This window comes from Rhodofomes roseus (assembly GCF_022264815.1).
Source record: "Rhodofomes roseus strain CIRM-BRFM 1785 chromosome Unknown C8Q71scaffold_42, whole genome shotgun sequence".
NCBI lineage: Eukaryota > Fungi > Basidiomycota > Agaricomycetes > Polyporales > Fomitopsidaceae > Rhodofomes > Rhodofomes roseus.
The window spans coordinates 138,158-165,706 of NW_025952998.1; the positions used below are offsets into that span (position 1 = coordinate 138,158).

Here is a 27,549-nt window from a genome sequence, read left to right on the forward strand (position 1 = left end):
GCTTCTTAGGCGCACTACGCGCCTTCGACGCAGGCTTCTGCAGCGCCGGAGGTGATGGCTTCGGCGCCGGCACAACGCGCTTCGCAAGGTGCGTATCCCGGCGTCCCCGCGCGTCGATCACTGTCTTAGTACTCACACTGCGCGTCGTCGTGCCCGTCGCAGAGCGTGTCCTCACCGCCATCGCCTCCAAGCCAGCGAAGACGGGGGCCGATATGCCAACGGCATTGAGCTGGGCCGGCACCATAGAGGTCTCGTCAAATTGAGTGTACTCAGAGGGAGCACGCACTGTCCCAGGTGCGTCGTTGGAATAGATCCGGGACAGCGCGTCGGCTAACACGTTCTCGACCCCGGGCACATATTCGATGTCAAAGCTGAACTCAGACAGCTTCTCCATCCAACGAGCCTGGCGCCCCGAGAGGTTCTTCTGAGTCCACAGGTGAGTGAGCCCCTTATGGTCTGTCACCCATGTAAAGTCACAGCCCTGCAGAATATCGCGATGACGCAACATCGCCTCGACACCTGCAAGCATCTCAATTTCGTGGACGGCATAGTTCGACTGTGCGGCCGTGAGCTTCGCGGAGAAGAACGCGGCGATACGCCCGGTACGAAAGTCCGGACCCTGGCACACTACGCCAGCGATGCCACCGTGCGAGCCGTCCGTCACTAGCCATATAGGATCCGCCCCGTGCGAGTAATCGAGAGGCATACGGTGGTGTTCTCGGTGAGCCTGTACCAGCTGCTTGACCTCATCAAACGCTCGCTGATGAGTGTGGTCCCACTTAAAGCTAGAATCCGAACCGATTAACGAGGTCAATATGCCCATCGGAATGCGGATCGTAGCTATATCGTCGGCCAAATACCCGACTGAGCCCAGGAACCCACGCAACAGTTCTTTGTTCGTAGGGATCTTCCAGGTGAGGATGGAATCTACCTTCTCTGGGTCCATCCTAATGCCGAAATCGTCAACGATACGACCCAGAATCTTGGCGTCGCGGCAGAAATACTTCTGCTTATCGGCACTGAGGTAGAACTTCTCCGCGCGCAACGCGTCAATCACCAACTGAACGTGTCGTAAGTGGTCTTCCACAGTATTCGAATAGATGATGATATCATCGAGGTAGACGTCCATGAAATCTCCAATGTAACTGCCGAAGATGTGGTTCATCAACGATTGGTACGTGGCTACAGCGTTACAATCGCCCTGCTGTAACACCAGACTAACCATGCTCCCATCTGGGGTGGCCATGGCCGTGCGGTCAACGTGGTCAGGCGCGACCCTTATCTGCTCGTAGGCATCCTTCCCGTCGATCATCGACCGGTAAGGCCGGCGAGATACCCGCCGCAAGATGCCTTCCATGTCCGGTAAGGGAGATGGAAGCTTCTTCGTGTTTTTGTTGCGCTGACGCAAGTCAATGACCGTACGCAGCCGAGGAGGTACTCCATTCTTACCTGTCCCCGGCTTCGTGAGAAGCAACATGGGCGATGTGTTGCGTGCGTTCGTCATGCGCCAACGCCCCGTATTTAGGTAAGCTTCCCACTTCTCGTTCCACATGGGCCTGAGGGCTTCTGGGCACTTCGAGGGCCTCCATGAATAGATCATGTCATCATCTATCAATGGAATCGTGTGATTAATGTCACGAAGCGGCGGCAATGGTGAGTTCATAGCATTTGTACTGATAGATTGCGCGTACTCACGTAGCGTGTCCCGGTACTTCTGCAGGTCGTCCTCAACAATCCCCGCAGCATGTGCCTCGAGTGTCCGCATGCGTTTCCCCATTAACGGAAGCGCGTCGTTGCTCCCAACAACAACGCTCGTCGGGTTAAGCCCGATGGTGATGCGGTGCTGGTACAGAAAGGGTGTCCCCAGGATGAGATCGTAGTTGAGTATGTTCATTACATCGAAGTATCGATCTTCACTGATGTCCTGGTACTCCATTTTGGCCACGCAGCCGAGGTTTACCTTCGCTCGTGAGCCTTGTACAGCCATCTGAACAGGTAAGGGCTTATCGAGCTCATAAGTCTTCAGCCGAAGCTGATGTGCCAACTTCGTGGACACGAAATCAGACAGAGAGCCCGAATCTAACAGTGCGCGCACGGGGTGACCATCAATCATGACAACCACGACAGCAGGTTCAGGCATGATACGGTCCATGTCCTTGGCCTCGGACGCATTCCTCTGCAAGTATTCAGCTGAGTCATTCTTGCTGACTTTCACGGCAAAGCACTGCAATTCGGTGTAACTCCGAAATAGGGTGTCGACCACGCATAACGGTACGTTGCTCGGCGTCTCAAAGAGCATTGGTAACTCGCCCTCTAGGTCGTCAAGGTCAAACGCGGCCGGGCGAAGTTCCCGGCGCAGTACTTGGGCATACCAGTTCCGCAGATCAAGGTATGCATTCTCAAGGAGCTCGTTTGGGATGTACAGCTCAAACGCGAGATAGAGGTCGTGTAGTTCGACATAGCCGTTACGTTGTACCGTCGCGAACCGAGTCCCACCTGGCCAGTCGAGATCATCAGGCCCCGGGGTGACGATCAGACGAGACAGGGCCTCCCGGACTTCCGAGGCCAACGCGGGTCCCAGCGGGCAGCTAGGTACATCCTCATACAGGAGTTCACCACCCATATATTCATTCAGCAGCGGGAAGTACCATCGCGCGATGTCGAATTCTGGATCAAGAATAGACGCGACTGGTACGTAATGAGCTGCATCATACCACTCGATGACATACTGATCATCGGATATCCGCGTGAGGTAGATATCCAACTTGTCCTCGTCTCGGTACGGGTATACTACGTTGAGTACGCCGTTTAAGACGCGCGCCGCATTCGCTGCGTGGGCGTCCCCGAAGTGGTATCCCCATTCGCCTTTGGGCTTGATATGAGGTAAGTATCTACCCTCGTATTCCGAGCTGAATGATATTTCATCATCTTCGATGCCTAGATTGATCTCAGCCTTCTCTGGACAGAACACTTCGGCTCCGTCATCACAGGAGTAGAAGGTGGTGGTAGCCGAAGAAACAGAAGCTGACTCTTCTGAGTCGGAGAGGTCTGAGACTGACTGTAACTCAGGCATTGAGTCCGAAGACGAAACCTCGGTCAGGCAGTCCGGCTCTGATATAGAGGAGCTCGAGACCGTCTTCAAGCTCGGCATGGAGTCCGTAGTTGCGTCGGAAAGCGCGTCGTCAAGGCCAAAGTCGATGTAGTGCAGGTTGAGGGTACCGGTAAGGCCGGAGGAAGCGGCGAGATCGCGCAGCTCAGCAGCCGTCCCGGTAGTGGGCTGTACGTTGTTTACGGGTACGCCAGGAGGCTTCCCTTTCCTCGGCGATGCGACGTGACCACGCTTTGGGCAGTTGCGTGTGATGTGTCCAATTTCATGGCACTCAAAGCACCTCCCCTCGGCGATGTATCGCTCTCGGTCCTTATCCGACAAGCGAGGCTTCTGGAAACTCTGGCCTCCTTTCTGGGTATTGCCAGAGTGCATCGGTCGATGTCCAGTTCCTTGCGTGCTGTTGTTGCCCCCAGCCGTAAAAGAGTTATTCGGCGATGGACCCTTAGTACTGTGTCCTCGCGAAAATCCTCCCTTGCGAGGTCGGTCTCGGCGTCCCTGTTGCCCATGTGAGCCGCTAGATGTAGAATCAATTCCTCCAGACGAGGAGGGTTTGTCCTGACCCCCAGATGAGACACGCTTCGCTCGTCCGAATGTACCAGACCTCGCGCTGTGTGCTATCTCGATGAGAGTAGCTGCGTCTACCACCTCGCGCCATGTCGACGTTAGAGGGCTGAGAGCTCGCAGCCATAAATCTCCTTGTATAGGAGGTTTGAACCCAAGCCACAGCTTGTTAACCTTCTCTTGAGGAGACAAGAGACCTACCATCTGTACGGTCTCCTCAAACTCATGTACATAGTCACGCACAGTACGCCCTCCCTGTTCGAGGGCATGCAGCTTCGCCTGCATGCTGAGCCTATAATCAACAGGGAAGCAATAATTGAATAATTCAATAAATAATCGATCTAGACTCCACGAACGTGGGTCATTAGACACGGTAGTCACGAAGAATCGATAGGCTTTGCCCTTCATGAAGTTCGACGCTGTAGAGGCATACATCTTCTCATGAAGACTGTACCCCTCCACGTACTCTCGTACCTGACGTACAAACTTGTGGAACGCCTCAGCGTCGGCTCGTCCATCATATCCTTCTGGATTGATAGGTTTCAACATAGGCTTCTTGGCCTTTTTCTTACTCTTCTTTTTAGCTGGCACCTCATCCTCGTCAGAGGAGGACTCAAGGCTCACCCCAGATCCAGCATCGGAGCTGGAACTGGACGAGGAGCTTGATGAACTCCCGTCGTCGGAGGGTGGTGTTCCTCGCTTTCCCGAGAGTACTAGACCCAGATAACTGCTGGGTTCTAACTGAGCATATGGCTGTAGCCTCCCCTTACTGCTTTCTTTCTTCTTCTTCTTCTTGTCCTTGCTACGCTTAGCAGAGGCCGAAGCACCCGCTGTAGTCGCCGCTGTGCTCGGAGTAAACGGCATGTGTGACTGCGGCGTTGACGCGGGTTCAGGTAGATGTATTGCATTACTATCTACTCTCGTATGTACAGCGTGGTTTCCCGCCAATAGCTTGGTGAGGGCCGCGACCTGCTCTGCTAGCTCATCCAAGCGATCGTTCCGCCATACGGTGGACTCAGCGACCGGGGCCATCGGGCTGAACACCGGCGGTGGAGCCGTCGGGGCGGGTAGGTACTCCCAGCGGGAGCCCTCGTCGAGTTCCTCCGGAACTTCTTCGATTACCCCAAATTCTTCTTCCGGGTAATCGGTGTCTTGTTCCCCTAAGACCGGTTCGTCGGCCTTGATCGGAGCGGAACCCGGTTGGGTAGTCATACTTGCCGTGTCGGTGTACGACACGCAAGACTGCTGCTCATCGTGCCAGCCTTCAGCTTCCAGCTGGCGAAGCCGCTCCTCATACTCCAAGCGGGCGCGCTGCGAAGCCATTATGAGCTGGCTGTGGTGCTCGGCGAGCTGAGCATTGCTCATGTCTCGTTCAGCGTGATTAGTAGCTGCTGTGAGCTCTTCTATCAGAGGGATGCCTCCCTCCAATCTTCCTCCCGCCGAGCGAATGCTCCTATGGGAGGGTGTGGGGCTGTGTCTACCATCGCGTCCGACGTAGTGCCATTGACCTTCGCCACGCGGCTCCATCTTAACGACAGGAGTACGCGTGGGCTCGACGGATTCTTCCCCTCTCGTAGGTTCGAGAGAGAAGGTCGCATCCGCCGAGAATACTTCGACCGGCTGCGTGGTTCGCGCAGGGTCCGCCTTCCCGGTGGTCACCAAGGAAGGGTTACACGAGCTCGCGGCGTGGCTGTACAGCGCACGCGGCTGAGGCCCGGAAGCAGGTGGGTCGCCCGCTGCGTCAGAGACGCCTTCGACGTCGCGAGGGGCGTCGGAGCTGTCGAGCGGGGCATCAGAGTTTTGAGAATGATGAGTGGGGAACTCACCCGGTACGTTGCGACCTACTATGTGTGGTGTAGTGTTACTCAAGAAGGGGAGTTACTCAAAATGCCGTCCACAGCTCGCACCCTTCATTCTGTGGACTAGAGAAAATTCACGGGGTGATATCCATGCTATATCATCACCTATGACAAGTGGTTTGGGTTTAGGTGAAGATACTATGGCTGTTCTACGAGAGTAAAGGCGACGATTTTGGGGTCAGGACACCTCCTGCACAGGCAGTAATCTGCAGATCCCTCCCGTATTCGATTTTTCCTGCAAAAGTGATGTACTTAGGATCATTATATACTTGATATGCTACCCTCACGAAGCACCCGATCTACGGAAAGGAGACATGTTGCTGTTGCGGACGGGATACAGCTTGGACTGGGTGCCGCGGCGTGACAACGGATGGGCGCTCAATGGGCACATCCCACTGTGTCTGCCCTTTGCCGACGCGGATGCCGGCGTGACCGAGCGTGACCGTCTTGAGCAACTCCCCTTCTTTTGTCCTCGTCGCAGACACCCTGCCGCGGATTCTTTCCGCCCGATGCAAGCACCAACTTAAAAATCTGGAAAAATCGTAGGGTGTATCTAGAGACACCCTAGTATCTACCCTGCACGGCGGAGGTCAAAGGAGTGAGGGGCGAGGGAACGGCACGCGACCGAACGCGATAGTGAGTAACTCCCGACCAACCATAGTATACGTCGATGGCGCAGATTGTAACGAGGCTGTTTGGCCATCGTCTTTTTGTGAACGTAATAAGGATTACGTTATCTATGATAGAATGGTCAGTAACAGAGACAGAGAGTAACACGTTACCTAGGCCGGTGGTCAAGTTGATCAGACTCGAGTCTTCCTGGCGGAGGCGACGAAGAGAGAGAGAGATAGAAGCTAGTGGTCGGAGGTCGAGTCGAAGTTCTGTCAAAAAAGTGTAGCGCTCGCGATCCTTAAGAGGAAGTCGGTGGCGATACGAGAGGGAGGAGCGCGCAACGGGCCGGACAGGTTATAAGACTGAATTGGTCTCCGAAGATACGCTAAGGATCGTAGCGTAAAATGCCCGTCTTTTATACTACTCAAGAGAGTAAATTTTCGTCCATACGGAGATCACGAGGAAGCTTCGTAAGGTAAGTCAATGTTCTGGAATCGCAAAGAACGAACGAGTGAGGGAGATGGATTAAGGTAGAGCGAATTAGGAAGGTGGTACCAAATCGGGAAGTAAGTGGCGGTCCTCCGGAACCGGACCGCTACACACAGTAACTTACCTACTTCGTAGCCGTCGTCTTGCTGTGTACAGGTATGCATTGAATATATTAGTCTTGCTTGCTACGAGCACGAGAACTGAGGCCGTCGTCTTGCTGTGTACAGCCTAACGACCCGTGCTCGATCCCTGAAGTTCCGTTAGAAAACACGCATGTTCGGCCTCCGAAGATGCTGAAATCGGCTGAAACGCATCATGTTCGCAGCATGTTCTGACAATATTCGGAGTCCGTAAAGGTTCCCAGGCGGGACCGATGTTCGTAGGGGTTTTCGGAGTTCGAACAACCTGGTTTGCCCGCGGTGCCGGCGCGGCCTTCCTCCGACCATCATCATCATAAATGGAGCAATGGGCGTACGCTGATCTCGTCGCATCGTTGTTCATCTGAGCCAAGACCTGTGAGCCTCTTCAAGCACTAGAACCTTTGGTCCGCATTCTACGGTGTGCTACTACAGTTGACATTCCACTATCTGATGCTGTCCAGAGGCCCGCCCGAACACCGGGTGTATGCCTTTCGGAGGGTAAGTGGCATTGTTCTATACGCCAGTCCGCCTTCAACATATGATACAGTACTGTGGCAACCTCTGTCGCAGTCTGCGAACGCAATTGCAGCGACGGCAAATCCCTGCGCATCGCTCGAGATTCAGTGCTACGGTCGAACACACAAGGAATTCGGGCAGTCCGTACCTGTTTCTGCCAATCTTGTCTTCAGAAGGTCCTGTACGGCAGCCCGCGCTCCTTCACTGCCCATTTCCCGATTGAATTCGCGCACAATTGCTCCCCTTTCGAGGTACTTCTCGATAAATCGCTCATATTCGCTCCGCCTCCCCAATGCCTCTGTCAAGCGCCCTTGGTCCTCTTGCGACGGCCATCTGGACACCAGAAACAATAGTCTGCGCAATTTGCACCGCTTATCGAGCTCGTCAAGGATCTGATAGTTCTCTTCCTTGAACAGTTCGGCGCGCCTGTCCGTGCTGTCTATGACGTATACGACGGCAGCCCATGCACTATTCGAGCTGATCAGTATCGGCCTACTCGCCGTGCTTGGAAGGTAAGTACGTACGGTTGCTTGTCTGTGTCAAGCGGGGCGACTTGTGTCCTTACACCCGGGATCTCAACCACATCGGGGACATCGTATAACATCACCGGCGTGGCATCATTGAACTCAGCTGACTGTATCGCCGTGGTACATTGTTCCTGCACGTGTTCTTCTCCGACCGGGAGATTCGCATTCGCCGCGAGATTAATGAACTACAATGTGGACTCTGCATGTCAACGCGGATTCTGTCACTCAATACATCGTCGCCGGCTCACCGTCGTCTTGCCGCTTCCTGTCTTGCCGATCACCCTATAGGTCGTTATCAGGACACGGAACTCACTGTATACGCTAGTCGCGACCCACAGTATGTGTTCCTTCCCTTCTCTAAGCTCTCCTATATGTAACAGAGACTCCGAAGGGTAAACCGAAGACACAATCCCGTTGCCTCCAGGATAACTTCCATCAGCGTCTGGACCTTGGCTAGCTTCGTCCACGAGGTGACTCGATTGTCGCGCCGAAGGCTTGCCTCCATTGCCTAGCGCCCTTCGCTCATCGACCACGGGAGTGGGTTCATCGCGTTCGGTGTCCATGGCGTCTGTGTGACTTAGTTCTTCGACTGTTGGGCTCGTCATGCCGACTTGGAGTACGAGGAGGTAACGCCTGCGGGCGAGAGCGATATGTCCGTTCGCCCCCTTGTTCTGGCCTTCATAAAACGTGTTGGGCGGTAATTGTGTGGATGTAGGAAGCGTGGCGCGGCCTCATGTCGAAGATCCTCGCATACTACGGATGCCGCATCCAGTAACTGCGAGCCTCGTAGGGCATATGTTGTCGGCGCGCTGGTATGCTGGCAGACATTCTAAGTTACATGTAACAGGGAAGCTACGAATGCATCGGCATTCAGTCCTTTCTCTGGCAGTGCAGCGTCATATGCTGTGCGAGATTTCAGGTCGGCGCCTTTGAAGACGCTATGTCGCTGCAAGGATGGTTCCGCTTCGACATACTAAACTTGGATTGGCAAATCATGGCTGAGTTATAGGCACGCTGCTGAAGGGCATGCACCCTCATTGAATGTACACGAGACGGCTTCAGACGGACACTCGAAGCCCGACATGCTTTAGTGTTTGACTTAGACTTAAAGACTCGACGAGAACTCAAAAGCCTAGGGCGTAGGACCCTGGTGTGGGGCTATCGACAACCGACAGCATACCACCTCACCAACGCGTATCACCATTGCAGTACTGCATCTCCTGTGTACCGGATCATGGTCCGAATTCTTCCACGTCTGGCCGGCATTCTCGCCGCCGTGAAGTCAAGATTCCGCAAGGGCGACTACGTGTATGTCCTGTGAGTTGTATCATCGGTGTTCCAGCCATTCCTCCTAGTGACATCGAAGTGCCTGCCAGTGTCATGGGACGCACAGGGACCGGGAAGTCCTCAGTAAGTCGTTTCTAGTACAGCCACGAATGTCGCTCAACCATTCCAGTTTGTCAATACTGCGACCGGCTCGCATTTGGCTGTCAGCTCGTCCCTCTCATCCCAAACACGCACCATCCAGCTGTCAAGACCAGTCAAGATCGACTCAAAACGTGTCATCCTGATTGACACACCGGGATTGGACATGACTACGAAGTCCACTGAGGAGGTTGTCCGGCTAGTAAATGCGTACCTGACCAAGATGTCAGTGAGTCCGCAGAGCTTCAGAAGACGGCTTCTGACAATTCGTGTTACCGACAGGCGGAAGAGAGGCACCACCGTCCATGGCACAATTTATCTCCACAGGATCTCTGACAATCGCATGGGACACATAGCGCTGGAGAGTCTCGTTGCCTTCCAGGAGCTGTGCGCCCAGGAGGCGCTGACCAACATCGCCATCGTGCTCAACATGTGGGAGGACGTCTGTCACAACGTGCGAGAAACGCGGAAGGACGTCCTGTGCACCCGCAAGGCATATTTCAAACCTATTGTAGACGCCGGCGCTGTCATCTTCCACCATGACAGGATCGCCAGTTCCGCGCGCGACATAATACGACACCTCGTTACGCGCATACCACAGCCACCGCGCACTGCCGATCCAGACAAATCTCAGCAGCCAAAATATGACACGAAATCTTCAACACGAACCTTAGTTACGCCGGTGGACCGTTGCGGGCAGGAAGCGCCCGCGTTCAGAGTATTTCTGAGCGCGACGTCCTCGGACATGGACGTGGATGAGAAGGATGATCCTACGAGATGTCCGATGGATGAAAAGGACTCTCGGAGACTGGCTGACAAGAGCCCATCCAGCCTCACCCCGGCTCACCAAGGCCGCCGGCCCCATATGCGTGGCCTAACCAAACCTATCAAGAAATTCTTCAGAACGACCCTGTTACGGTGAGTGGCGGAATGACATATCAACAGATATAACATACTAACATTCAAGACAGACATGACACGACCGCATGACCTCCTAACACGATCTGCCCCGCATGGAGGCTGGTCCTCTTGAGTACCTCGAATGTTTCACGACTCCTACGCGTCCTACGACGAAATTTGTTGATACGTTCCGCACGACCATTGATGATTTACGCAGGGTGGACGAGAGATTTGGGGGATATTGAGCAGACGGTTGAAGCTTTCAAGCGGCACAAGCTCGCAGAAGAGCAGCAGAGGTTGCTCGAGGCGACGAACCAAACTTTCGATAACCAGGGGCATTTCTATCAGAAGTTGTCCACGTCCCTACGACGTCAGTTGCAGCTGGGCCATTGATACGGCTACGCACCGTGATTCCACTTGAGGTCCGCATGCTTAATGTAACTACTGACACTATGCTGCGTTATATACGTGATGCGTGCAATCCACGGGATCCATTGTCACACCCAAACTCCTGCCCTGCCGACACGAATCCGACCTGCTGAGATGCGCCAATGAATCTTTCGGAAAGGTGTCAACACGTCCAGTGATATGTATACGAACGAGGTCCACGGCCAGGGAAGTACAAGGCGCCGACCAGTACACGAAGGGCAGGAAACAGAAATCGTACAATGTCAACATATGATGCAACATGAACAGCAGCCGCTTGGAGACCGGACAGATTTGCAAGGCCGTTGTGGGACAGATTTAGGAAGCGGTTGTGGGACAGATTTGGGAAGCGGTTGTGGGACAGATTTAGGATGCAGTTGTAGGTCAGGTTCACATTGTGGTTCTGGCTTGGTTGGCACCAGTTGTGGAGCGCTGTGGTCGATAAATGTACGCGGGGGAGAGGGGGAAGGCGAGTGTGGACGACTAGGCGGAGGCGGAGGTGGATGGGGGGCCGGTACTGGAGCGGGACGAGGCGAACGGCGCGGGGGTGTTGGCGGGCGCGATGATGTAGGCGAGCCTGTAGGCGTAGGTGAACTGACAGGTGTCGGTGCGCGTGTGGATGCGGGTGAGCGTGGCGGAGTAGATGAGCGCGGAGGAGTAGGTGAGCGCGGAGGAGTAGGTGAGCGCGGAGGGGTAGGTGAGTGCGGAGGGGTAGGTGAGTGCGGAGGGGTAGGTGAGTGCGGAGGGGTAGATGAGACCGGAGGGGTAGGTGAGTGCGGAGGGGTAGGTAAGATCGAAGGGGTAGGTGATCGCGGGGGAGTCGGTGAGCGGACTGAAGGAGGTGAACTGGGTGGAAGGAAATCGGGCGAGCTAGTCGGTGGACCATCCGGCTGCCAGTGAGGCTAGTGAGGTTGTTGAGCAACAACACACAATACACAACACGACCAGACTCACGACTTCTCGAAGTAAACTCTCCGATGACTGCACATTGATGTTCATGTGTTTCAAGATATTCTGAAGATGAGAGCTGAGACGCTGACTCAGGTCCCGTTGAAGCTTGTCTCTCTCGGCTTCAGTCTTCTGTAGCTTCTGACGGAGCGTCCGGAGGTCGTCCCGCAAACGTTCTACGTCCTCCTGGCGATGCCTCCCGGTAGCCTCGTCTCCCTCCTCTGGGCCTCCCCGTGATGACCCATCCACCCGGGCGCTGGTCTCCTGCGACTGGGCTGACTCTGCGAGCTCTTTTTCCAATTTGTTTACTCCACACCTCTGCTGCGTACACCGCTCCTGCAATTGTCGGTCGAGTTCGTAGCCTGCGTCCGTGTGCGGGATCGTCTTGCCCTCGTGCAACTCCTCCTGGATACGCAGCGCACTGCTAGGTAGTCGCAACAGAGCCGACAAAATGCTGACCGCAGATTCGGGCGTGTTGTTGTGCCGCGCGATGCGGGCACCACGATCGCAGGCTGGTTTGAAGTATTCCCCCTGAAGCTGTCCTAACCTGTCCTCGCCCGTTGGCAGATCAACGGTCTCCCACATGGTAGTGGCGATTGTGACATTCTCCATGGCGTTCTCGCCGCAAAGCTTGCGAAACAAGTGGAAGGTCTGTAGGCTGATGCCGGACATTCGATTATGGGAAATGGGGTGCAGAAAGATGACGCCAGTGAGTTTCTTGCCGCGGGAATATCTGTAATGCTACCGGTCAAGACAAAACCTGATTCAAGGCACGGACTGGATGGGATGGCTTACGTTTCCCGCAGAAAAGTAGCAATTAATCGCAATATCTCCGCCTGGGGCATCTCAGTGTCGTCGAAGCCCGGGGTGTCAATCAACGTGATGTTCGTGTGTTCGAGCCGTATCGACGCAGTCTGTATGTTGCTTGTGCATGACTGAAGCCCGTAGCCTACTTCCAGCCCGGCGTTCGCAACACAGTTGATGAACTATTTTCGGACTTCAGCACATCATAATATTCATCTGGGCGTGCGAGTCTTACTGTGGTCTTTCCGCTTCCCGTACAACCCATGAGCCTAGGAGGTGCGTACCGTCAGCGATGCATACGCTGTGATCGTGGCGTAACATACGCTATAAGCTTTGGTTCGTGTTCAGCCATGTCAGAGTGGCTCGCAACCCAGTCGCAGAGGATCGCAGAACTGTCATCGCTCGTCCGTGGAATATTATAGCTACAATAATCCGTCACCGTGCCAGTGGCTCAAACAGCGTGCATAACTCGATGGCAAGCCTTCGGTGGCGTCTGTCTCCGAAGTGCGCCCGTGAGTAATCCAGAAAGAAGGCTGTATGTTCGCTGCTTCATGTCTTCTACCTCACGGACGCCGCATTGGCATGCCTTGCCGGCCAACGAGGAACATCATCATTCCTTCACGCAGGCAGAGAACAGATCCATCTTTCCAATAGCAAAGGTGTTTTTTGACGTCGGGCGCTACGTCGACATGCTGTGGACGCGTTTCGTGCACCCGACACCGATCGTAGGACACGAACACATTTCAGTGGGCCCTGCGTTGACGAACACGATGACAGTCGAGTTTGAGCAATTACAATATACGGCCATGCATGCGTCAGGAAGAGTCGTCAGAGTCGGTCATGATCCACACGGAGACCACGCACCATTTATGCGCCTTTGATCATAGGTATGTAGGCGTTCGCCGTTGTGGACACCTTCTCGATGTCAGTTACGTTGGTTGTCGATGTCAGATGCCCTGAGCAGACTAGATACCTCGACAGCTGTAAGAGTCGCAAGTCGCATGCCAGTTCCGTCGAAGAGGAGGATGAATTAGAACAGGCCTGGCAGGGGATGGGCGTCTATGGGAGGCGCTGTCGGGCTGAAAGTCGGAGACGGCGGCGGCGACGGGCTCAAACACGACTCTCATCTCGCCCACGGCTCTCGTTCCCCCTCCCACTCGTTCACCGTCTCGTGCCAGCTTGCTCACGCGCACACTCTACCAGGATCCCCGACGAAAGTTGCCTTTTGGGGCATAGTACGCCGCCTCATCGCTCGCTGTTGCTGAGATATCATCAGTCCCAAATCAAATCCCCCCGTCCTCGCTGCGTCCATTGCAGTCATCTGTGTCCATCCCCACGCCGTCATACCCATCCTCAGACGCTGCTGAACGCTTCTGGTCCCGCACCTACTGCTCCCGACGCCTTTCCGCTCTCGTTCATTCTATACCACCCGCAACACCGCCCGATCGTCAGTCCCAGCGTCCTCGATGGCTAAGCGTAACGCGATCATCTTTGGTGCGTGGCTCCTCGAGTTGTTGCACACCATTGACTGACGAGATTGTGGGGCTCTGTGGTATCGATCGCTGTACAAAGGCGGTGTGAACACTTGCGCTCGTGCACTGGCTGCCTACCTGGTACCGTCCGAAGGGGAGTCTCTTGTGGAGGTGCGTCTACTTGAGCTTTGTCTGTCTTCCACGACCGCTCGCACTGGGCACGTTTCTGTCCGTGGCTGAAGTGATCGAGATGAGGATTTGCGGCTCTGCAGCCATGCGACATACGCGTTGTGAATGTGGGAACCCGAATGGACATGCGCCTGTCCCTCCCTGGTGACACTGTACCCGGACAGCCCCTTTCGCCTTCTACAGACCATCTTTTGTGGTAGTCGTTTGCATATGCATCTCTGGAAGTCTCAGCTGTGGTCGGGAGCCGTGCTTCCCATCTGCGTTGACGGGCCATGCACAACTTACTGACATTGCTTTAACAGAATCTCCTGATAGTCGACAAGTACTCGGTATCACCGCCCACCACGTACGTTGAGCCCATTACAGTTGCCCTCTTGCACTCAACAGATCTCTAGATACCTCGGCGCGGAGTTCAAGGAGGTGTTGACGAAATTCAATGTGACGTATCGACAGGCGAACTTGACCGTGGCCTGTAAGCGCACGTTGCCATCTTTTGCAACCCTTCCTAACTCGTCGCCTTTTAGCCGCTGTCACTGCATCTTTCGATCCTCCAGAAGGTCAGGAGCCGTACTCGTACGTGTTTGACCTGACAGGTGAAGTGCAATGGGACCGCCCAGAAGCCATTCAAATCAACAACACGCTCCGGATGGCACGGCACGTCGGGCTCGAGGCTGCGAAGCGCGGCGTGGCGGCGTATGTGCGCATCATGCATCCGTTCTACGAGTGCAAGGAAAAGGGCACGCACAGCGAGAAGGACGACCCCAAACCGGACGGCGTGGTAGGGACGTGGTGGCACGAAACGATGCGGACGCTGGGAGCGATCGAGGGGTAAGTTGGGCATTTGACGAGTGGAGATGTCGGCTCATGTTCGATTTCCGCAGGCTGAACCTCGTCATACTGAGGAAAGCATTGGTCTATGGACCCTATATTGACTACGGACGTGAGTTGCTGGCCGATCCACTTCGCGCACATACTCAACGGACACTCTTCTCTTCAGCGGTCATGTCGTCGATTTCTATGGCGGCGGTGTACGGCTATCTGAAACAGCCTGTCAAGGGCCTGTGCGTCACTATGCTCGCGCTTGTTACGCACGTTCTGAGCTCATCGTCCGTATAGGTGGTCCCCGGGCAAGCACCCGATGCACACAATACACGCCGATGACGCTGCGGCAGCCCTATGGGCGTGTGCAGAATGGATGGCCAGCGTAGGCGGGCGCGCGAAGGCGGATGAGCTCGCGGGCGAGGAGATCCCGTTCCACAACGACAAGAGCAAGGTAGCGGAGGTCGAGGAGATGGTTCCGCCGGATCGCAAGATTGTCGCGCCGCTCTTCAACGTGGAGGACGATGGACAGCTGCCGATGGTCGAGGTTGCAACGCGCGTCGCGAAGGCGTTCGGAACGTCGTTCGAGTTCTTCAATTTCTTGGTGAACACGGTGGCGAAGGTGGGGCTCACGCTCTCATCAGTCAATGGGCTGGTCGTCTGACAACGCTGTGCAGTTCAAGCTGGAGGACGTGGTAGAGGACATCAACGAGGCGCACGTCTCTGCATGGACGACAATGATCACGGAGTCCAACCCGCCTGTGCCGAACACGCACTTCACCGCCTACACGGACATCTACAACCTGAAGAAGCACGTCATCGCATTCAACGCGGACAAGCTGAAGCGCCTGACGGGCTGGAAGCCCAAGCACCCCCAGCTCACGGAGGTCGAGATCCACGACCTCATCGCGAAGCTCAAGGCGGAGGGCAGCTGGCCGAAGAACGACTCATGATCGCGGCCACGCTCGTCCTGCGCGGGCTCCGTGTCTCCTACTAAACCTCGGCCTCGATACCGCCGCCGACTCCAACTGACTGTACTGAGCCTTTCGCTTTGGGTGCTGGTGCCGATGATGACAACGACGATAATGATGTGGCATGAATATTCATCTGGATGTGCTGTTTGGCTTTCTCCTCCCCCAAGCTTCCTCACTTCTGTGTTGTCTCTCCGTCCCCTCCGTCTTCCGCAATTCTCACATATTCGTATTTCGCTTCACCGCTACCTTATAAGAGTCCGCGTCGATTTGCCCCGCTTTCGTAGTCTGCGCGTCTTAATGTAATTGCTGTCAGCCATTAGGGCTGTAATACTAGCGTCGCTACTCTAGTAACCTATGGTAGAGAGCTAGGCTTTGAATTTTTGAATCGCTACTCACTGCGGACAAAGCAGGTTGCACGGAGCGCTTACATCGTCAGAACATTGTCAGAACGTTTATATCATCTCGAAATCCGAGTATTATCTATTTTCCTGGACCGAACATTGAAAGGCAGCCAATGAGGAGCCGTGCCTTTCAATGTTCGGTCACCGATAATAATTCATGCTCGGATTTCGAGATGATATACTCATTCTAACGATGATCTGAGACTTATCCGACGCCAAACAAAGGGGTTTGTCCGCAGTGACTAGTGACGCAGCTGCTCGCGCGTGCACTGGTGCAGTAGTGGTATGTATCGGCTGCCTGTGTAGTCGTGAGTAGTGCTGCTTTCCCTTCGTACATGACATTTAGGTCTTCGACGACATTGATGCGTCCAAAGACTAGGTATGACGAGCATGTTGCCTTGTTGCAGGACATAAGTAAGTATATGGCGGCCATAGTTCACGTACGACTGCTGGCAGGTTGTGGCGCCGCACTCAAAAGTATGATAGTAGTTGAGCAGATCTAGAGCTACAAGCGATCCTGTGCATTGCTCAAATCATACATACAACGCAGCATAATGCCATGACCAGTATCTAAATTATACCCACTGTGCGAAGCTATGTCAATGGCCAAGCTGCAGTCGACGTCGTAGGAACATGATCAACTTCCTATGGAAACCCCCGTGGTTATCGGAAGCTTGGTTCGTCGCCTCAAGCAACCTTTGCTGCTCTTCCGCGAGCTTGCGCCGCAAAGCTTCAACGCTCTTCTCACTATCCTCCAAACCCCCTTCTTCGTCCGCATCCTTGCGTGACCGCGCCTCCGCCCTCTCTTCGCGAATGCGCCGCAATTCTTCGGCATGCTTGAGTTCCTTCGCCGCCAAGTCCCCCAAGAGTACCAACCCAGCGGATGTCGTGTGGATCGCTTTGTGTTCGTCGGCCATCTCGTGCTGGATCTTCAGAACCACGGGCCGCCGGGCCACGAGGTAGTCCAGTATAGCAGCGGCGGAGTCCTGGTTGCCCCAGTGAGGCTTCATCTGTGCGCCCGCGTTCACCGTAGGCTTGAAGAAGATGTCACTCTTTCGCAACTCTGTCTCGCGCGCTTCAGCGACGCCTGGCTGAACCTGATCCCACATATTCAGAACGACGACTGTGCTCGCCATTGCGGGCTCTCCGCAGATGGCTTCAAACATTCGGAGGTTCCTCAGTGCAGTCCCACCCATGCGGTTGTCCGTGATGCGATGCAGGTAAATGATACCGCGTATTCGAATACCTTTGCGGTACCTAGTAGTGCGGGTCGGCGGTGACCTGTGACTCTGTAACGTAGGTAGGCTAACTCACAATCGTTCCAGATAGGTCGCAATCGTCGTAAGCACGTCTGCGTCGGATTTGACCGTGTCATCAAACCCAGGCGTGTCCACCATGATGATCCGCTGAGACTTGTGTTTGAACGATCTCGATAGCTCGACGGTAGCCGTTTGGGAGTGGAGCCCTGTCCCGACTCGCAAGTCTGAACCGCTCGCTAGGTTGATGAACTAACATTCGCTCAGATAAGGCAGACTGTAGCACAGAATTGTACCAACTGTGGACTTTCCCGTACCCGTCGACCCCATGACTCTGACGTATTCGTGAATGACTCGTACACGAGCAAGGTCTTGGACTTACAAGATATATGCCGTCAGGCCAGTGCGCCTGCGAAGAAGGGCCGCCATGAATCTTCGCCGTCGCAAGAGAGGTCGGACGCTGCGGTCCAGTGAGTGGTCGCGCGCAGTGTGGATTGTTCCGGGTACGCGGGGTTCGTGAAGATGGGCCACGGCCTTTCACTGACACTTCGGTACCCTAGGTACCCTAAGGGTTCATGACATGTAATAGATCATCGTAAGCGGGTCTGTAGTGCGATCGAGACTACGGGCAACGCCGCGCAGTACGTGAGAAGCAGAGCTGCCTCCGTTGCAGCGCAAGGTTGAATGGCTTGCTTCTGTTACGTTGAAATGGGTGATACCGCGAGTTTGATGAGCAGTTCTGGCCAGCACTCAGATCAGCAATGCGGCTAGAGCGAGGTTCATGGCGTGGGCCGCAGCTGCCGCTGCGTGTGGGTAAGAACATGAGGCTGTGGATCTTAGCAGACTGCCAAACGTACGCCCTAAATGACACGCAATGGCGTGAGTAGTGTTACCAAAAACATTGTGATCAAGGCACCTTCTTTCAAACCGTACAAACCGTCCCCACGACCGTGTTTTATTGTAGATTCCGGAGAGCGGACTGAGCAATGCAGTGATGGAATGGTGCATCTGCAGACAGGCGCGAAGAAGACGTCAGCGTCTCAGCTTGGGCTAATCGGAAAGGTGTATGCCAGGATGAACTACCGCACCGTCAGCACCTGTCGATTACGTGCAGGCGATGGCCTCGTTTACTTCCATAGCTCGCATGGAGTCTGTCGCAGAAACGCGTAGGAGATACGGAGCTTGACTTTCATATTCATCAGGCCGCGACGATTGCTCGGAGGGCTCCCAGAAACCACGCCGGACGAGACACAAGCGCCTCGTGCAATGATTCCGCATCGCGGATCATGTACAGCGACGATCCATACGATAGTGTTTCATGACGCAAATATATTCCTGCGAGGCAACAGTGCAATGTATACCTGGTATCAATGAGCGGTCATTATATGAAACGACGGACATATGAAACGACGGACCCAGCGCGGACTTCCATACCAGTTTCTAGGACCCCGAGACGCTGCGGGATAGATGGCGTACCACAATTGTGAGAAGCTGAAGCTGATCGCGTGAGTCCTTTCCGTCTTATGGGTCCAGACGTCCTCGTCCCCAGGCTACTGATGCACCTTCGATACCTAGCGTCACCGGTCCTACTGGGGCGGGGAAGTCGACGGTGAGCAGTTCTATTGCATGATCAACGAGGAAGCTGACCTCCGCGTCCTGTTACTATAGTTCATCAACAATGTCTGCGGCTCAAACTTAGAAGTAGGAAGAGGCCTACGGTCATGCACCAAGGATATCGACGTGGCATATCGCATGATGGGCGATACAAAGGTCGTGCTCATCGACACTCCCGGTTTCGACGATACAACAAAGTCTCAGGCGGACGTTTTGGAAGACATCGGCCAGTTCCTGAAGAAGACGTGAGTAGCTACCCAGCGTGAATGCCTTGTATCGAGTTACAGCTTGGACGCACAGATACGAAGACGGGGTGAAAGTCTCCGGAGTCATCTACATGCACCGAATTTCTGATCGTCGCGTCGGGGGTATTGCTCGAGAAAACTTCAGGCTCTTCACCAAGATTTGTGGGCCGGACGCGCTACGAAACGTCTTCATCGTAACTACGATGTGGAATGAAGTGGCCGAGGCAGTAGGGCGCGCTCGAGAGGAGGAGCTGGTGACGAAGCCTATCTTTTACCAGTCGGCCGTGGAACGGGGCGCGAGGATGGTCCGGTGTCACAACAACGCAGACTCAGCCCGTTCGATCGCCCTTGCGCTCATTGAGCATGCCGCGCGGAGACTTCAGATGCAGTACGAGCTTGTGGACGAGAGGAAGCAGGTGCCGGAGACTGAAGCGGGCTCAGACTTATCCGAGTTACTCAAGGAACAGGAGACGAGACATCAGAGAGAGATGCAGGCGCTTAGAGACGAGATGGCGGAGGCACATCGCACGGAGACTCCGCAGCTCAGACAGGAGCTAAAGAGGATCAATGACGAGCTACAGCGGATCCAAAGGGAATTGAAGAAACTGCAGGGAGAGAGCAGCATCCGTCGCTTCCTACGAGTAGGATTTCGCGTAGCTGGCGGGTATCGGGTACTGCTTTGCTGGAAGGTATACGGTATGTTGAAGTCGGAGTGAGGCAACTTCCCGAGGCTGTTTGGTACCTTGACGTTCTACTTTGACTAGCAGCGAATCATGTCCACATTCCAAAGGCTCGACGCTGGTCGTCATATAGTAGTATCTCAGTAATGATATATACGTAGCGGCAGAGCTGGAACATGACGAACCCGGATGAACTGACGCCAAATCGAGGACTGAAGCGTGGACAGTCCAAGGAACGGGAAGTGCCTGGACATCATCGGACGTCGCAGTCACTAGCGAGACTCGGATTAGTCAAGGACTCAAGGTTGAAGCGCTAGTTGGTCACGTACGCACTTCGCACACACATGCGTGGACGCAGTATGAGACATGCATGCCGATTCATGCCAGGGTTCATGCCACCGAGGATATGGTTCCACTATAAACAAGTATGAAGCAACCTCGCCCAGGGTCGGAACTCGCGAGGCTTGTTTGTCAACAGCTCCAGGCCTTCGAGCGGGATCCGACGTGCCCTTTCTGCAACGGGCCGTCTAACTGATTGAACTTCACAGGCGTACCTCAAGCACCTCTGCAATGCGGATCATCAAACGTAGCAACCTACGTTCTCCCCGTGGAATGAGACACTGTGCACGTTCCCGCCTCGCCCCCAATGCGTGTTACAGGTGTGACGTAGAGTCGCTGCAATATCATGTCAACCTCAAATATGTGATGCGGACCTAGACGTGCCATCGTGCCATCTTTCCATCGTTGTAAAGTCGGCGCAGCTACCCTTTGCGACAGATATTCAAGGACACAATGGCGCTCGTCAACCGGAATCTGAAATTGATCGCGTAAGTACACTTCCTACCATAGAGACTAGACACACTTACGAACTTCTGGCCTCAGAGTAACTGGTCCTACGGGTGCTGGAAAGTCTACAGTAAGCAGATTCATCGTTTGGCTGGTGTCGACGACATGAGAGACCTGACCTGACCCGTAGTTCATCAACCATGTATGCGGGTCGAGCCTGAAAGTAGGAACCGGCCTTCGATCGTGCACAGCGGATATCGATGTCGCATCATATATAGTGGGCGACATGAAGCTCGTGCTCATCGACACACCGGGCTTCGATGATACTACAAGGTCGCAGGCGGACGTCCTTGAGGACATAGGCAAGTTCCTGAAGAGAACGTGAGTCATTGGCAGCCTACGCGGGTCTTTGGGCTCAATTGCAGTACGTACTCAGATACGAACAAGACGTGCTGCTATCCGGTGTCATCTACATGCACCGCATCTCCGACCGTCGTGTCGGGGGAATCGCGCGAGAGAACTTCAGGCTGTTCAGAAAGATTTGCGGCCCGGATGCGATGAAGAACGTGTACATCGTCACAACTATGTGGGACGAAGTAACGGAGGCGGTGGGGCAAGCACGGGAGCAGGAGCTAGCGACCAAGCCAATATTTTTCCAGCCAGCGATCGAGCATGGCGCCCGGATGCTCCGCCACCAAAACAACGCGGAATCTGCCCGATCGATAGTGGCATCACTCATCGACGCGCAGTCCGCGCGCAAGCTTCAGATGCAACACGAGCTCGTGGATGAAGAGAAGGGGGTACCAGAAACCGCGGCAGGCCGCGATCTGTCTACGCTACTGAGAGAACAAGAAGAGAGACACCAGCGAGAGTTGCAGCAGCTCAGAGACGAGATGAGGGATGCGGAGAGGGTAGAGATCGTGAGACTGCGGGAGGAATTGAAGAAGACGAAGGACGAGCTCCGGAGAATAAGGAGAGACGAAGAAAAGCTTCAGGGCGGTAACGGCGTGTTACGCTTCCTACGAGCAGGTTATCGCGTTGAGTTCCGGGTATTGCTCTGCTGGAAGGTGTACCGTATTATAGAGTCTTAGTGCGATTACCACTGCCAGTAGCAGGGTCGTCCGTTTGGCACGTCTTCGTTATGCATTCTATTGTAATAGCATCAGCTTCTGTATGGTACTACACGACTCACCAGTCACGTCTATAGGCACATAGTAGCTCTTCAATCTGCTTCGGATTGAAGGACAACGTCTACCGATGGCATGAAGACTTGTCGGTAAGTTACAAGGGAGCAGCCTGAGGCTGGCCACGATGGTTACACCGCTCTTGAATGCTTCGATAGCTATAGGTTTCCTTGCAGCATCAAGATCTGGTGTTCTGAAAAGATCCCATATAAGCAAAGCTCTCAAGGCAACATACTCGTGAGCTTCGCAGTCAAGGCAAGTACATCACTTCCAAAGTTCCAAGGTCGTAGTAGACTATGACCATTGAAATATTGACAGTCCAGTTGGTCGGATGAGTCACGACGTGTGAGTGTGACAGCAATCACAACCGTGACTAGGCATACAGTACTTACTTACTGTAACTTACTTTGTGACATACCTATAAGGACACCGTGTCACAGCCATCGCGAGTCTATAGCTCGCGGGACGTAGCTGCCCAAACATTGTATTCCAAGCGTACTCTCTGACTACATAGATGGATCCCGCCCTCCTCCTGAACGACCCTAATGAACATACATCTGCGACGGCAAGTAAGCGCTGTCCTGCGCTGTCGCCGTCAAGGAGTCGAGACGCGCGTGCGAGGCTATCCGCCTCCTCCTCCGCCTCCTCCAGATCCACACGCATGGCCCATCTGGATTCTGGAGATTATCATGACAGTCGCGCTGGTACGTGCTTTATCGGTTGGACTTAGCCATTGTGTAGACCTGATCACTGTGACAATACAACTTGCTATAGGCCTGCATATCACTGCCGACTCTGAATCATACGAATGCATGGAGTCGGAGGCCGCGTCAATAAGTCATGGCACTGTCCCCCTTCGATCCATACGTGCTATCCCACGCAGTCTCCATCGCGGCGGTGCTGGTTCGTCGGTCTGTCGCCTGACCGGTCCCTTCATACCTTGCAATCGTACTTGTTCGTCTGCCATTTTCCTCCCTGCCTGTTCCAATGACATCCGTATCTCCTGCAGTTCTTTCCTCTCCTTCTCATCCTCCGAACTCTCCAGCTCTTTGCGCAGGCGAATCAGTTCCTGAACATGCTTGTTCTCCATCGTCCCCAAATGGCCCAAAAGCGCCATGCCTGCTGCTGTTTGGGCGATTGCCATATGATCGTCCACCGTCTCGACCTGTATCTGAAGAGATACCGGCTTCCGTTCCAGGAGACATGTCAATATGGCGACGGCAGACGATGGTGTGCTATCGTGAGGCAGCACACGTGCACCTGCTTCCACAGCAGGCTTGAAGAAGATGTCGCTGTCGCGTAGCTCCGCCATGCGTGCCTCGCGAACCTCCTTCCCTACTTGATCCCACATGTTGAGGACGATGATCGCGTTTCGCATCGCGTCGTGCCCACACATGGCTTGAAACATCTTGAAATTTCGTAGCGCCGTGCCGCCCATTCTATTGTCCGTGATTCGATGGAGGTAGATGATGCCCTGTATCTTGATGTGCTCCCAGTGCCTGTTACAACTCGTCATTCATTGCAGACAGCTATCACAAACGAGGTGTGCGTACAATCGTGCAAGGTAGTCATTGATGACAGTGAGTACGTCTCTGTCGGATTTCATGGTGTCGTCAAAGCCAGGCGTATCAACGAGGACGACGCGCTGTGAGCCGACCTGGAAAGGCTCCGTTCTCTCGACCGCGGCGGTTTCTGACTGAAGACCTGTTCCTATCCGCATCTTGGAGCCGCTCACCGAGTTGATGAACTAGATTCCGTTGAGAAATCGACACTTCCCGGGTAAATGGTACGAACCGTGGACTTGCCTGTCCCGGTCGGGCCCATGACGCTGTAACAAGTTCAGTGTGGTGCCTCAACGGGACGAACATCAATGTCCTCACAGGATTATCGATACGGGTGAGCCTTTCGCTAGCCATACAACATGATTGATGACTAGTCGGAAGTTCTGCAGTGTGGATTGCAGGAATCGCAACTTCGGTTGTTGCGTTGGAACCTGGGTAGCAGACATTTGGATGTGGCTTGAAGACGTGCGACAGGTGGAAGATTGCATCTCGTATGCATGACAACTCTTTACTATGCGCCAGATGCCGGCGCCACTGAGTGCGGCGGAATTTGCAGTCATGTGAAGCGAGGCTTGCATTGGCAGGACACAGTCGATTTCGACGCTGCATCAGCGTGGGTGATGCGTCTCATTGTGGTCGTCTTGTGTACTGATAGAGGAGGAAATCTTTCCGTGCGGTGCCCGCACGGCGTGCCTCATGTCATAGGCATTCAATATGTGCATACGGGTTCATAGGCGCAGCAAACGCGCAGAATCCACGAGGCTAAATTTCAAGCTTCAGCAATCTCCGGACCCGTTTGGAAGTGCCGTGGGCCTTGTCCTCATGGTCTTGGGATATCGCACGGCACTCTCAGCCAGTCATGTTCGCTATGAAGATATGCCCGCTATCCTATTCTGCTCGCTAATTATTGGACACACACATCGTCCATCTCCGTCGAGATCATGCAGCGTGTGCGCGTCATCAACGGTCAGTTTTCTGCCACAGCCTGTGTACTATATTCATTGAATGGCGGCAGATCGTGTTGCGGCTGTACACGTGTAGCGAGCATCTAGAGTCATGTCGTAGAGACAGAAGATGTGGTGACTTAAGTCATTCCGACGAATGAAGACGAGCAGCCGTGAGTAATCTTCCCCCATCCATGTTGAGTGGATCAGATTGACTTAGAAGTGAGTAGACCACAGTGGGCGGCCGTCATATTCGTCATCGATACAAGCCGTTCACGCATGCGTCTCGATTCGGATGTCAATTTTCGCCTTCTCGACCAACTCAAGAAGCGAGGAAAGCTGCATAACGTCTTCTTTCTTGTTACATTTTGCCCTGCCGCGGGCGAGGATCAGTCGCAACAATACAAGGCATCGGAACGATGCAGCGAGTTCAAACAATGTTCGCTCGAGAGATACCTCAGAACAGGAGCAATCATACGCACATCTGACGAGAATGCAGACGGCGAACAAGCGACAACTATCGTTAAAGCCCTTCTAGGGATTACGAGTACGCATACCTTTCCGTCTAACATCGCCCGAAGGAACTGAAACTTGAGCCTTCATGTTCTCCGAGACTCGTAGGGTCATGAGCAAACTCCGGTACGGTTCAGCAGAGTCATGCATTGTGGCCTGAGGGTAGGGCCGACCTATGTATGTTAGAGTTAGACCGCTAAACAAATCTCGTGCTATGCCACAGGGGTGTCATAATTACATCTCATCACTCTGGCAGCTATAATCAACATACTTATCGCGCCGCAACGAAGCGCCGGCACATTGTGACATCTGCACGGTATGTCGCGGATCATCGAACACAGCGATTTACTACACGCTACACGTGTAATGAGACACCGTGCACCTTCCGGCGCGGCTGGAAATACGTGGCACAGGGCAAGACACGAAGTCGCCGTCATAGCGTCCAGTGCGGTCAAGGTGAACACACAGCATGCGGACCAGGGCGCACCTTCATCACGTATCGACACCCTCCGCGGGCACACAATGGCGCTCGAAAGCCTGAAGCTATTTGCGTGAGTTCCATCGCGCCCATTGATCTCGAAAGTGTCCTTAGCGCGTTTTTCGATTAGGGTCACTGGCCCCACAGGCGCGGGCAAGTCAAGCGTGAGCAATATCGACCGCGGCATAATCGGTTTCGATTGCCATACAGAGCTGATGTAGTATCCTCTAGTTCATAAATCGTGTATGCGGCTCGCAGTTCAAGATCGGGATCCCACTCATGCGCATCACACGCGGCAAGCTTCATGTTAGCGTCATTCAGCAGGCCCCATTCCTTGTCTTCGCGAACAATTTGGGAGACGCGCGTATGCATGCAATCGAATGGCGAGAACCAATTGCACGCGGCCTGCGTGCAGTAGAAGACCGGAAGCAGCGAACATACCGCCTTCGTTCTGCATAACTCATGAGTGCACTTCGCAGTTACACGCATCCCACTTATACGCAACTGAAGTTGGACTGAAGGCGTGTCTAGGCTGCATGTGAACATGTGATGAGATCGACTTCAGTACGTTGTTTGCGCCACCGGCACGTTGCAGCTGAAGCCTGAAGGGTATCCTAGCCATTAGTATAACATCCCACGGACGAGCTCTGGCAGCCCTACGATCCTCTGTAACTGGGCTGCGAGCCACTCTGACATGGCTGAACACGAACCAAAGCTTATAGCGTATGTTACGCCACGATCACAGCGTATGCATCGCTGACGGTACGCACCTCCTAGGCTCATGGGTTGTACGGGAAGCGGAAAGACCACAGTAAGACTCGCAGCCCAGATGAATACTATGATGTGCTGAAATCCGAAAATAGTTCATCAACTGTGTTGCGAACGCCGGGCTGGAAGTAGGATACGGGCCTCAATCATGCACAAGCAACATACAGACTGCATCGATACGGCTCGGACACGCGAACATCACGTTGATTGACACCCCAGGCTTCGACCACACCGAGCTGCCCCAGGCAGAGATACTAAAGTTAATTGCTACTTTTTTGCGGAAAACGTGGGTCGTTCATATCGTGCCTTTATGATCATGTCTTGACTGGTATGTACCATTGCAGATATTCCGGCGGCAAGAAACTCACTGGCGTCATCTTTTTTCACCGTATATTTGAAAACCGAATGCAGGCCGGCATCAGCCTGCAGACCTTCCGCTTATTCCACAAGCTCTGCGGCGACGACGCTATGAAGAATGTCACTATCGTGACTACTATGTGGGATACCGTCGCTCCACAAACGGGCGAGGACAGGTTACGAGAGCTTCAGGAAAACTACTTCAAACCAGCCTGCGATGGCGGCGCCTGCATCGCGCGGCATCACAACACACCCGAATCTGCGGTCAGAATTTTGTCGGCTTTGTTGCGACTCCCTAGCAAGGCGCTGCGTATTCAGGACGAGTTGCACGAGGGCAAGACGATCCCGCAGACGGACGCAGGTTACGAATTCGACCAACAATTGCAGCAGAAGTGTACGCAACAGCAGTGTGGAGTAAACAAATTGAAGAAAGAGCTCGCAGAGCCAGAGCAGTCGCCGGAGACCAGTGCCCGGGTGGATGGGTCATCACGGAGAGGCCCAGAGGAGGGAGACGAGGCCACCGGGAGGCATCGCCAGGAGGACGTAGAACGTTTGCGGGACGACCTCCAGACGCTCCGTCAGAAGCTACAGAAGACTGAAGCCGAGAGAGACAAGCTTCAACGGGACCTGAGTCAGCGTCACAGCTCTCATCTTCAGAATATTTTGAAACACATGATGAACATCAATGCGCAGTCATCGGAGAGTCCACTTCGAGAAGTCGTGAGTCTGGTCGCGTTGTGTATTCTGTGTTGCTGCTCAACAACCTCACTAGCCTCACTGGCAGCCGGATGGTCCACCGACTAGCTCGCCCGATTTCCTTCCACCCAGTTCACCTCCTTCAGTCCGCTCACCGACTCCCCCGCGATCACCTACCTCTGTGAATATAACTATCCCTCCGCACTCACCTGCCCCTCCGGTCTTACTCACTCCTCCGTGCTCATCTACTTCTCCGTGCCCATCTACTCCTCCGCGTTCATCTACTCCTCCGCAC

The 27,549-nt window shown here is 54.2% G+C and overlaps 9 protein-coding genes across 9 annotated transcripts; 5 read left to right on the forward strand and 4 right to left on the reverse strand.

Annotated features, from left to right (window-relative positions):
* Positions 1-7,061: 7,061 nt before the first annotated feature.
* Positions 7,062-8,662, reverse strand: C8Q71DRAFT_791547 (uncharacterized protein). The gene is made up of 6 exons (XM_047925369.1): positions 8,150-8,662; positions 8,062-8,095; positions 7,811-7,998; positions 7,318-7,754; positions 7,201-7,268; positions 7,062-7,143 (listed from the first exon to the last, which is right to left on the reverse strand). The coding sequence occupies exons 1-4, from the start codon at positions 8,416-8,418 to the stop codon at positions 7,397-7,399; spliced, it is 849 nt and encodes a 282-aa protein (XP_047772687.1). The 5' UTR covers positions 8,419-8,662; the 3' UTR covers positions 7,062-7,143; positions 7,201-7,268; positions 7,318-7,396.
* Positions 8,663-9,187: 525 nt separating this feature from the next.
* Positions 9,188-9,842, forward strand: C8Q71DRAFT_680163 (P-loop containing nucleoside triphosphate hydrolase protein; the record flags this gene model as incomplete). Its single annotated transcript, XM_047919742.1, has 3 exons — positions 9,188-9,223; positions 9,270-9,463; positions 9,521-9,842. Coding segments are annotated over 3 exons (552 nt in total), but the record flags the coding sequence as incomplete, so codon positions are not given.
* Positions 9,843-11,047: 1,205 nt separating this feature from the next.
* Positions 11,048-12,668, reverse strand: C8Q71DRAFT_863510 (P-loop containing nucleoside triphosphate hydrolase protein; the record flags this gene model as incomplete). The annotated part of the gene is made up of 5 exons (XM_047928177.1): positions 11,048-11,434; positions 11,519-12,245; positions 12,308-12,498; positions 12,552-12,585; positions 12,640-12,668. 5 exons carry the CDS (start codon positions 12,666-12,668, stop codon positions 11,048-11,050), a joined length of 1,368 nt encoding a protein of 455 aa, XP_047772689.1.
* Positions 12,669-13,782: 1,114 nt separating this feature from the next.
* Positions 13,783-15,749, forward strand: C8Q71DRAFT_799834 (uncharacterized protein; the record flags this gene model as incomplete). The annotated part of the gene is made up of 9 exons (XM_047925918.1): positions 13,783-13,810; positions 13,889-13,959; positions 14,280-14,323; positions 14,373-14,449; positions 14,502-14,805; positions 14,859-14,917; positions 14,975-15,038; positions 15,094-15,418; positions 15,474-15,749. The coding sequence occupies 9 exons, from the start codon at positions 13,783-13,785 to the stop codon at positions 15,747-15,749; spliced, it is 1,248 nt and encodes a 415-aa protein (XP_047772690.1).
* A 922-nt stretch (positions 15,750-16,671) lies between these two features.
* On the reverse strand, positions 16,672-18,185 carry C8Q71DRAFT_791558 (P-loop containing nucleoside triphosphate hydrolase protein). Its single transcript, XM_047925370.1, has 4 exons — positions 17,810-18,185; positions 17,728-17,761; positions 17,486-17,679; positions 16,672-17,428 (listed from the first exon to the last, which is right to left on the reverse strand). The coding sequence occupies exons 1-4, from the start codon at positions 17,854-17,856 to the stop codon at positions 16,771-16,773; spliced, it is 933 nt and encodes a 310-aa protein (XP_047772691.1). The 5' UTR covers positions 17,857-18,185; the 3' UTR covers positions 16,672-16,770.
* Positions 18,186-18,848: 663 nt separating this feature from the next.
* C8Q71DRAFT_912024 (P-loop containing nucleoside triphosphate hydrolase protein) lies at positions 18,849-20,002 on the forward strand (the record flags this gene model as incomplete). The annotated part of the gene is made up of 4 exons (XM_047929166.1): positions 18,849-18,932; positions 19,003-19,036; positions 19,096-19,286; positions 19,342-20,002. Exons 1-4 carry the CDS (start codon positions 18,895-18,897, stop codon positions 20,000-20,002), a joined length of 924 nt encoding a protein of 307 aa, XP_047772692.1. The 5' UTR covers positions 18,849-18,894.
* A 626-nt stretch (positions 20,003-20,628) lies between these two features.
* Positions 20,629-22,231, forward strand: C8Q71DRAFT_447212 (P-loop containing nucleoside triphosphate hydrolase protein). Its single transcript, XM_047918601.1, has 4 exons — positions 20,629-20,793; positions 20,849-20,882; positions 20,943-21,133; positions 21,189-22,231. Exons 1-4 carry the CDS (start codon positions 20,759-20,761, stop codon positions 21,841-21,843), a joined length of 915 nt encoding a protein of 304 aa, XP_047772693.1. The 5' UTR covers positions 20,629-20,758; the 3' UTR covers positions 21,844-22,231.
* A 543-nt stretch (positions 22,232-22,774) lies between these two features.
* On the reverse strand, positions 22,775-23,944 carry C8Q71DRAFT_863515 (P-loop containing nucleoside triphosphate hydrolase protein; the record flags this gene model as incomplete). Its single annotated transcript, XM_047928178.1, has 4 exons — positions 22,775-23,435; positions 23,490-23,683; positions 23,731-23,764; positions 23,817-23,944. The coding sequence occupies 4 exons, from the start codon at positions 23,942-23,944 to the stop codon at positions 22,775-22,777; spliced, it is 1,017 nt and encodes a 338-aa protein (XP_047772694.1).
* A 2,267-nt stretch (positions 23,945-26,211) lies between these two features.
* On the forward strand, positions 26,212-27,362 carry C8Q71DRAFT_844081 (P-loop containing nucleoside triphosphate hydrolase protein; the record flags this gene model as incomplete). The annotated part of the gene is made up of 3 exons (XM_047926582.1): positions 26,212-26,244; positions 26,297-26,487; positions 26,546-27,362. 3 exons carry the CDS (start codon positions 26,215-26,217, stop codon positions 27,360-27,362), a joined length of 1,038 nt encoding a protein of 345 aa, XP_047772695.1.
* Between the last annotated feature and the right edge of the window lie 187 nt (positions 27,363-27,549).

Bases quoted from the DNA above. Each gene is read 5' to 3' on its own strand.
- C8Q71DRAFT_447212 (XM_047918601.1), top strand. From the start codon at position 20,759: ATGGCGCTCGTCAACCGGAATCTGAAATTGATCGC. The intron at 20,794-20,848 runs GTAAGTACACTT...TTCTGGCCTCAG, and splicing joins CGGAATCTGAAATTGATCGC to AGTAACTGGTCCTACGGGTG. The intron at 20,883-20,942 runs GTAAGCAGATTC...CCTGACCCGTAG, and splicing joins CGGGTGCTGGAAAGTCTACA to TTCATCAACCATGTATGCGG.
- C8Q71DRAFT_791558 (XM_047925370.1), bottom strand. From the start codon at position 17,856: ATGGCGGCCCTTCTTCGCAGGCGCACTGGCCTGACGGCATATATCTT. The intron at 17,762-17,809 runs GTAAGTCCAAGA...CGAATACGTCAG, and splicing joins GGCCTGACGGCATATATCTT to AGTCATGGGGTCGACGGGTA. The intron at 17,429-17,485 runs GTGAGTTAGCCT...CCGCACTACTAG, and splicing joins GCGACCTATCTGGAACGATT to GTACCGCAAAGGTATTCGAA.
- C8Q71DRAFT_791547 (XM_047925369.1), bottom strand. From the start codon at position 8,418: ATGACGAGCCCAACAGTCGAAGAACTAAGTCACACAGACGCCATGGAC. The intron at 8,096-8,149 runs GTGGGTCGCGAC...AACGACCTATAG, and splicing joins GAAGGGAAGGAACACATACT to GGTGATCGGCAAGACAGGAA. The intron at 7,755-7,810 runs GTACGTACTTAC...CAGCTCGAATAG, and splicing joins CTTGACACAGACAAGCAACC to TGCATGGGCTGCCGTCGTAT.